This window comes from Salvia miltiorrhiza, chromosome 3 (genome assembly GCF_028751815.1).
Source record: "Salvia miltiorrhiza cultivar Shanhuang (shh) chromosome 3, IMPLAD_Smil_shh, whole genome shotgun sequence".
NCBI lineage: Eukaryota > Viridiplantae > Streptophyta > Magnoliopsida > Lamiales > Lamiaceae > Salvia > Salvia miltiorrhiza.
In genome coordinates this window covers 50,932,330-50,941,567 of record NC_080389.1, presented here as the reverse complement: position 1 = coordinate 50,941,567, position 9,238 = coordinate 50,932,330, and the positions used below count along the sequence as shown (strand labels likewise).

Below are 9,238 nucleotides of genomic sequence, written 5' to 3'. Positions count from 1 at the left end.
TTGAAATACGAAATACCGTAAATGTCTTGAACGTGTAATCGTGTCACACAATCACAATCCAAGAAACTAAACTAAGAACGAAATTAAAATCTAACTTAGAACACTAAAAACTCGAACTAAGAAAGCAATGAAATTCCTAAGCTTTGGATACCAACAAATCGCAAGGTGGTGTCTAAAACTAGGGCAAAAGATATATTATCACAATGAAAAGTATAGCCCTATTTATAGACTTCAAATTCCTAAGGATCACCATGGAAGTTGCCATGCAAAGAAGAATTCTAAAGGCAATAGAATCGTGCAAAGTAAGGCAACCTCCAGCTGTAACGCGCGCTCTGGTCCGGCTGAATTCGAGGCTCTCACCAGCGGAATGGCTATCGCCAGGGGAACGGGTCGCCAGCGGAATGGCTTCCGCTCTGGCATTCGCCAGAGGAATGGGTCTCCAGCGGAATCTCTTCCGCTCTGGCATTTACCAGCGGAATGATGATTTCTCTGACTTTTGCGATCCCACTGTACTGACTTCTATCCCCTCTGCTCTGACTCTTCACTCCTCTGGTGATGACTTGGCTACACTGGTTTCTTGATTTCGCTGACTATAGAGAGATGGTGACACTTATGTTCCCAGTAGCAAAGTGATTTCTCTGGAACTTCCTTGCTCGCTTCGATTCCTCAGGAACTTCCGCACTCGCCGCGATTCCTCTGGAACTTCCGCACTCGCCGCGATTCCTCTGGCGTATGATTTCGCTGCTCTGGCTTCCGCGCGGGGTTTTAGCTCTGGCGCGGGCCTTCTCGATTCTGGCATGGGGGCTTTGCTTCTCTTCCATGCTAGAGTGTGCACAAACACACGATTCTTAGCCCAAATTCTCCAAGATTTGCACTCTTCATCTCGAAAACCTAAATCTCCTGCAAGGCATAAAATAGACCATAAAACGCACCAATTTCCAGAAGATTTAACTTAAAATAAGCATATGCAAACCCCTAAAATTAGAACAATTAGGCATAAATCAACCCCCCCCCACACTTAGCCTTTTGCTTGTCCTCAAGCAAAATTCATATGAATCCTAGGAAGAGATTGATTTCAACAATGCTAATTTCCATCCAAACATTCTCAAAGTCAATTCAAAGTTTTACAATCAAAACACATCTCTCGATCATGCAAGTAACTCAAAGTTTAAGAAGCAAAAAAAGAGTAATGTAAGTAATTCGATCAGACCCAATTCTCCGCTAGAAGTGAATTCCCTAATGTGATCACCTTTATAATCAATATCACCATTTTTTACACTTTGTGTACTTGAGATGTTTGACAGTTGAGCCATAATTCATGAAATAAAAACCATTTGGATGTAATCCAAAGTCTTTTCACGTGGTTTCCCATGCTCATAGTTAGACTAGAGGAGCAGAGACTCAGAGCTATCACATTTTAGAACAGGCCAGATGTTTCAGAGCTGGCAATTTTGAAGTTGGCAATTCGTCCAACATTTTCACAGATAAGATACGATCGTAGGCAATCACAATGACAACACTCCTTCTAGCATCTACCGGACAAATCACGTTTTACTAACTTACAATCATGTTGCAACAAAACTCAAATTCTTTGCACAAACAAGAAACACATATCAAGAGTAAAACTAGAATAACCACCATGCATTCACAAACCCGAAATTCACATCGAAAACCATCTACTCTTCCACAAATTCATAAAAATTAGCAAGATTCGAGACCAAAAACTAAGCATAGAAAAATCAATTTCGCCCAATTGAAAAGATAAGCACAATAAAACACCCCCCTCACACTTAAAGCATGCCATGTCCTCAGGGCACAAAAGAAATAAGAAGAGTTAAGAAAACGTCCCTGATTATCGGCATTGAAAAACTGAAGCATCGTGCGAGGTGGTGAAGAGGGGAATTCGCGTCTGTGGCAGAGTGGAGAGTTGCAGCGCGGAAAAGTACCGCGGTGGAGAAGTGCAGCGCGGAAAAGTACCGCGGTGGAGAAGTGCAGCACGGAAAATTACAGCGCTGAGAAGGGCAGCGGGGAAAAGTGCAGCGCTGAAAACAAGACATACTTACCAAGCATCAAAGTATCCGCAAAGCAACCGAAACTTAGGAAAGACACATAACAACAACAGAAAACAAAGAAAACACACGAAAAACAAAAACTAAAAACAAACCAACGGTGGGTTGCCTCCCACCAAGCGCTAGAGTTAGAGTCTCCAGCCCGACTTCAGATCTGAACTTCAACAAGGGTTGTGCAGAGCTTGAGACTCCACTTCCATAGTCTGACTCTGGTGCTCGTAGTATGGTTTCACTCGATGGCCATTCACTCTGAAACTTTCCTTCGTGTTTTCATTGAGTAGCTCAACAGCACCATGCTCAAACACCTCCTTAAGTAAAAACGGACCACTCCTCCTAGATTTCAGCTTTCCCAGGAATAACTTAAGTCGAGAATTGAACAAGAGCACTTGCATTCCAGGGCAAAGCTTCTTGTGGCAAATACGGCGGTCATGTAGTCGCTTCACTTTGTCCTTGTAAATCCTCGCATTCTCATACGCCTCATTGCGTAGCTCATCTAACTCCTCCATTTGCAGTGTGCGCTGCTTCACGGCAGAGTCCAAGTCATAGTTGGCAGCTTTGATCGCCCAATAAGCTTTGTGCTCTATCTCCACCGGCAGATGGCAAGCCTTGCCGTAAACTAGACGGTATGGACTCATCCCAAGCACGCCCTTGAAGGCAGTTCGGTACGCCCAGAGAGCATCATTCAACTTTGCGGACCAGTCCTTGCGCGAGGGCTGCACCGTTTTCTCCAAAATTCCCTTGATCTGCCGATTACTCGTCTCGGCTTGTCCAGAGGTTTGTGGATGGTATGGTGTTGCAACCTTGTGCGTGATTCCATTCTTCTTCATGAGCTTTGCAAACAACTTATTGCAGAAGTGCTTGCCTCCATCGCTAATGATAGCTCTAGGAAATCCGAATCTAGAAAGAATGTTCTCTTGCACAAACTTAAGCACCACATTAGCATCACATGTCCGCGTGGGAATAGCCTCAACCCATTTGGACGTAATCTACAGCAAGTAAAATATATTGAAACCCATGCGAAGTAGGAAATGGCCCCATGAAATCAATGCCCCACACATCGAAAATTTCGACAATTAAAATGCTTTAGAGGGGCATCTCATTCCTGCGGCCAATATTTCCTACTCTCTGACACCGATCGCAAGCAAGAGTGAAGGTGTGTGCATCTTTGAAAATGGAAGGCCAAAACAAACCAGATTGAAGAATTTTATGTGCTGTTTTCTGCCCCCCAAAGTGTCCACCACAATGATCCTCATGGCACATTTTCAACACCTGTTGTTGCTCCTCTGCCGGCACACACCGTCGAATGACATCATCCTTCCCAAGCTTGAAAAGGTGAGGAATCTCCCAATAATAGTGCCTGCATTGAGCTAAAAATCTCTTTCTTTCCTGCGATGTCAGCTCAGGCTGTAGAATACCACAAACTAAGTAATTGACAATATCTGCATACCAGGGCTCGACGCTCGCAGGGCTGCTCTGAGCATCGCTGAGTTCGGCAAGGCTGGTAGAAGTGATCTCGGCAGAGATGGCCAGAGCAGAGCTGGCTTCGATTCTGCACTGGAGATGTCGGCTCCTCTGCTCTGGTATCGACTCCTCTGCTCTGGTATTCGACTCATCTGCTCTGGTATTCGACTCCTCTGCTCTGGCTTGAGCAGAATAGATCTCGGCAGTGCTGCTCTTATCAAAGGTTAATGCATATGTATGCTCAAAAGGAAAAGATTCAGGGATGCAATTGAGACTCGACTCTAGCATATTTTTATCCAATCGGGAAAGGTGGTCAGCTACGTGATTCTCGCTCCCTTTCCTATCCCTAATCTCTACATCAAACTCTTGCAACAGTAAGACCCAACGGATGAGACGAGCTTTAGCCTGAGGTTTAGTCATCAAATATCGAAGTGCAGCATGGTCACTATGGACAATGACCTTAGACCCAATGATGTATGCTCGAAATTTATCGAAGGCAAAGACCACAGCAAGCATCTCTTTTTCAATAGTGGTGTAATTTACTTGTGCACTATTCAGGGTTAAACTAGCATAGTAAATCACACGTAACATCTTATCCACACGCTGACCTAGCACCGCTCCTACAGCAGAGTTATACGCATCACACATGATCTCAAAGGGTAATGACCAATCAGGTGCAATCACAACCGGGGCAGAACTTAACTTAAGTTTTAATGTTTCAAAGGCATGCATGCAAGAGTCATCAAAATTAAAAGGAACGTCCTGAGCTAGCAGTTTGCATAGAGGTTGGCTAATTTTAGAGAAATCTTTAATGAAACGTCAATAAAAACCGGCGTGACCTAAGAAACTCCTAATCCCTTTGACATCAATAGGGGGTGGCAACTTTTGGATTGCCTCCACCTTAGCTCTGTCGACCTCTAGTCCATGCTTAGACACCACATGACCCAAGACAATTCCGCGAGTAACCATGAAATGACTCTTTTCCCAACTCAAGGTTAGGCCACTTTCAATACACCTTTTCAACACTACATCAATCTTAGTCAAACAATCACGAAAGGACTGCCCAAAAACTGAAAAATCATCCATAAAAACCTCCACAAATTTACCAATCATATCAGAGAATATGGACATCATGCATCGTTGAAACGTCCCGGGTGCATTGCACAATCCGAATGGCATCCTCTTCCATGCAAATGTCCCAAAAGGCGTGGTGAAGACAGTCTTGACTTGATCTTCCGGTGCGATTGCGATTTGGTAGTATCCTGACAAACCATCTAGAAAACAATAAAAATCATGTCCTGCTAAACGATCTAACATTTGATCAACAAAAGAAAGAGGGAAGTGATCCTTTTTGGTGACGGCATTGAGTTTCCTATAGTCGATGCACATCCGCCATCCCGTGGTAGGACGCGTCGGTACCAACTCCATCTTGTCATTGCGCACAACCGTCATTCCTCCTTTCTTTGGCACGACATGCACCGGGCTCACCCACTCACTATCGGCGACTGAATAGATAATCCCTTCGGCAAGAAGCTTAAGGATTTCCTTGCGCACAACCTCCATCAGCATAGGGTTCAAGCGTCGCTGGGCATCTCGCTTGGGTGTAGCTCCTTCTTCTAGGTTGATCTTGTGCATGCATGTGGCTGGACTAATGCCACATATGTCACCTATGCTCCATCCCAGCGCTGCTTTGTTTCTCTTCAACACCTCGAGCAGCGCCGCTTATTGCTCTAGAGTCAGAGTAGACGAGATGATGACTGGCTTCTCATTTCCGTCTTCTAAAAAGACGTACTTGAGATTGGTTGGGAGTTCCTTCAATTCGAGTGCTGGTTTCTTTGCCCCCACCTGTTTCTCCTCTAAGCTGGGCAATGCAGGTTTGGGCAGTGCAGGGCTGCTGGGCAGGTCAGCGCTGCCAGGGCTGAAGTCAGAGCAGCGAAGCTCCCGCGTCAGAGCAGCACCGAACTCTTCAGCTTCCCGAGCTAGTTCTTCCATGTCTGCTGATCCAGCGCAAACTTCCTCGCATTCCTGCTCCTGTAAAAATACCTTCTCAACCAAGCCATTAATAGCATCTATATATGAGCATTCATTCATAAGGTTAGCCGAAGGCATAGCCCGATTTTCATGCACTGAGAAAGACACCGACTCCCCCAACACTGACATTTTAATAGTTCCATTTTTGACATCAATCAACGTGTTAGTGGTCAGGGCCTTCCTAATAGCAAAGTGTGATCTCTACCATTCTCGTGCACATCCCCAATCTCCAGTACGACAAAATCAACAGGCACTATCAAACCCCCGACCCTAACTAGGATATCTTCTACTATACCTCGGGGATACCTGACGGTCCTATCAGCAAGTTGGAGGCACATGCGAGTAGATTTTAAATTACCTAACTCTAATTGTTGAAAAATAGAGTAAGGCATCAAGTTAATCCCAGCCCCCAGATCCAACATACCCGTGGCTTCCTTACCATTTCCCAAAGCAATATTAATCACAAAACTACCTGGATCACGTTGCTTGGGTGGCAAAGATTGCTGCATGATTGCGTTTGCAACTTCGGAGACCAACACCTTCTCATTGTCACCGAACCTTCTTTTGTTGGATGCCAATTCCTTGAAGAATTTCACATATGCAGGCACGTTTCGGATCACATCAAGAAGAGGCAAATTCACATTTACCTTGGCCAACATGTTGTAGAATTCTTCAAACTGACGGTCCTGCTTCTCGTTTCTCAATCTGTTCGGAAAAGGAATCGGTGGTCGATATGGTGCAGTAGCTTTGTGGAGCTTGACCTCCTTCTCTTTCTCTCCTTCCTTTTGCTTATCTGTCGTCTCTCCATCAGTCGGGCTGGCCAGCGCTAAGCTCGGCAACTCTGGTCTAGGCTGGACAGAACTCGGCAGTTCTGCTCTGGTCACAGTAGAGCTTGGCTGCTCTGCGCTGGTGAAAGCAGATCTCGGCTGCTCTGCGCTGGTCAAGGTAGAGTTCGGCTGCTCTGCGCTGGTCAAATTAGGAACCTCCACTTTGTTATCCACCAACTTACCACTGCGAAGAACAATTACAGCAAGAGCTTGATGCGTCTGAGCAGGTTGACCATGAAACTTCCCGGGTTGCTGTTGTTGTTGGATTTGATTCAAGGCACCGGAAAGTTGTCCAACCGTAGTCTCGAGCCTTTTGATCGTAGAAGCTTGGGACTCCATACTTTGTTTGCTCATCTCCATAAAGGTTTGCAGTGTTTCTTCGAGCGTGGATTTTTGTGGTGGAATCGGCGGCGCATTCTGTTGCGGAATGGATTGCTATTGTTGGTATTGTGGTCTGTATGGTTGAGAAGACCCTTGCGGTGGTGGGAAATACTGTTGTTGTTGATAGCCCATCTGGGGTGGTCGACGGAATTGATTCCCCCCAAAATTTTGATTTCTCCATCCTCCATTCGGCTGACTCCTCCATCCTCCAACAATATTCTGTGGACCTTGATTCATGCTCTGGCCATATGGTCTGTTCTGCACTTGATTGTAGGTTTGGAATCCTTGTGCTGCATAGACCTCAGCTTGTCCTTCCGGGGTAAACTCTCCCATTCTATGGCACTCATTAGCTCCATGGCTGAAATCTCCACAGCTACCACACGGCTCAACATACTGCATGGCTGGGTTCTGCGGAGTTGACATTGGCAGAACTGGATTCGGCTGAGTTGACATCGGCGGCGCTGAGCTCTGAACTCGAGAATTTTCCATCTTTTCCATCTTGAGCTGTTGGACTTCTCGCATGATCGAGGCCAATTGCTGCTGCATCTCGAACTGATTTGTCACGGCACTAGCCTCCACTCTCCGTCCACGGACTGACTTCTGTTGGGAGCTTTCGGCCAAGGTCTTAAAAATCTCTTTCAGATCTGCCGCAGTCTTCCGAGCTATGTTTCCCCCTGCCGTGCTGTCCACCATAAATTGGGCAGTTTGCACTAACCCATCGTAGAAGAACTGCATCAACATAACATTAGTGAATAGATGTTGAGGGCATTGACGGAGGAGTTCTTCATATCTCTCCCAAGCTTCATGCAAAGGCTCATCCGCTCCTTGGGTGAACTCCATTATTTTTGTTCTCAGCTCCTGTGTTTTGTGGCTTGGGTAGTATTTCAGCATGAATTTTTCATAAGCCTCTCCCCACGTAATGATAGAGTTGGGCGGCAGAGAGAGCATCCACATCATGGCCCGGTCTTTAAGTGCATAGGGGAAACACTTGAACTTGAGTTGGTCCTCCGTGAGGCTAAGCAAGGGAATCGTTTGCACTTGTGTGCAAAAATCTCGGATGAATTGAAGAGCATCCTCGCTTGGCATCCCGTGGAACACCGGCAGCAAATTCGAGTCGTTGGGTTTGAGATTGTAATTTCTCACAGCAGTGGAGAGCACGATTGCCGATGTGTTGGTATCTCCGATTACCGGCCTAGTGAAGTCTCCCATATATTCCTGTGTTCTGGGCCATCTCCTTCTTTTCCTTGTTTAAATTCTGCTTAGTGCAAAAATTGGCGGAGCTGGCCTCTTCCTCCTTAGTATGTTTCGCCATGGCTGTCGTGTGCTCTGTATCGGCAGAGCTGGCGTCCTCTCTCGTTGGCTTCTCTGAAGGCTCAGAGTCAGAGCTGGCTGGCGAATCTTGTTCCTCCTCTCCTGCGCTCTGCTCTGGTACTTCAGAATCAGAGTTGGACTTGGCAGAGCTGGCTTCCTCCTCTTCTACGGTCTGCTCTGGAACTTCAAGTTCAGAGTCAGAGCTGGAATTGACGGAGCTGGCTTCCTCCTCTTCTTTGCAGCTATACTTCCTGAAAATCCCTTCGCTCGTACTATGCAACGGGGACACAAGTTTTCCTTTAAGACTACGACGTCCCTGCATGCACAACACTAAACAAACGGATTAAACGCACCGAGTGGAAGAAACGTAAAAATAAAAACGAGAAAAACTGGAAATTAAATAAAGCAAGTAAAAACGACACAACTAAAATGCCTAAAACTTTCCCCGGCAACGGCGCCAAATTTTGACTCAACCTAAACACTACTCTAGATTGACTCGCAAGAGTACGAGATCTATTGTAACGTGTAAGCTAACCCAAGTCGATCTCACAAGAAAGGTCTTAAAGGGCTTCTAGTAGTATCGTAGGAAAACAAGTAGGAAAATAGTAAAGGTTTGATTTAAAACTTAAAATTAAACTTTAAATTGAATTTAAACTTAACCTAGGCAAGAATTTAAACAACTCGAAATAACCCTAACTTAAAGATTTAAAGACTTCTAATCTAGGCGTAAAACTAAGGTGCATAATTTAAATTGCATAATTAAAATGAAAGCATAAACGAAAAATGTAAACATGATTAAACGAAAGTAAATTGAATTGAAATACGAAATACCGTAAATGTCTTGAATGTGTAATCGTGTCACACAATCACAATCCAAGAAACTAAACTAAGAACGAAATTAAAATCTAACTTAGAACACTAAAAACTCGAACTAAGAAAGCAATGAAATTCCTAAGCTTTGGATGCCAACAAATCGCAAGGTGGTGTCTAAAACTAGGGCAAAAGATATATTATCACAATGAAAAGTATAGCCCTATTTATAGACTTCAAATTCCTAAGGATCACCATGGAAGTTGCCATGCAAAGAAGAATTCTAAAGGCAATAGAATCGTGCAAAGTAAGGCAACCTCCAGCTGTAACGCGCGCTCTGGTCCGGCT

General features: G+C 45.0%; 1 protein-coding gene across 1 annotated transcript; it reads right to left on the bottom strand.

The window, feature by feature from the left end:
• Positions 1–5,731: 5,731 nt before the first annotated feature.
• LOC131018950 (uncharacterized) lies at positions 5,732–6,748 on the bottom strand. Its single transcript, XM_057947633.1, has 3 exons — positions 6,101–6,748; positions 5,986–5,995; positions 5,732–5,925 (listed from the first exon to the last, which is right to left on the bottom strand). The coding sequence occupies exons 1-3, from the start codon at positions 6,746–6,748 to the stop codon at positions 5,732–5,734; spliced, it is 852 nt and encodes a 283-aa protein (XP_057803616.1).
• Positions 6,749–9,238: the final 2,490 nt, after the last annotated feature.

What these genes read in the sequence shown, in the direction of transcription:
- LOC131018950 (XM_057947633.1), bottom strand. Translation starts at nt 6,748, where the DNA reads ATGGAGATGAGCAAACAAAGTATGGAGTCCCAAGCTTCTACGATCAAA.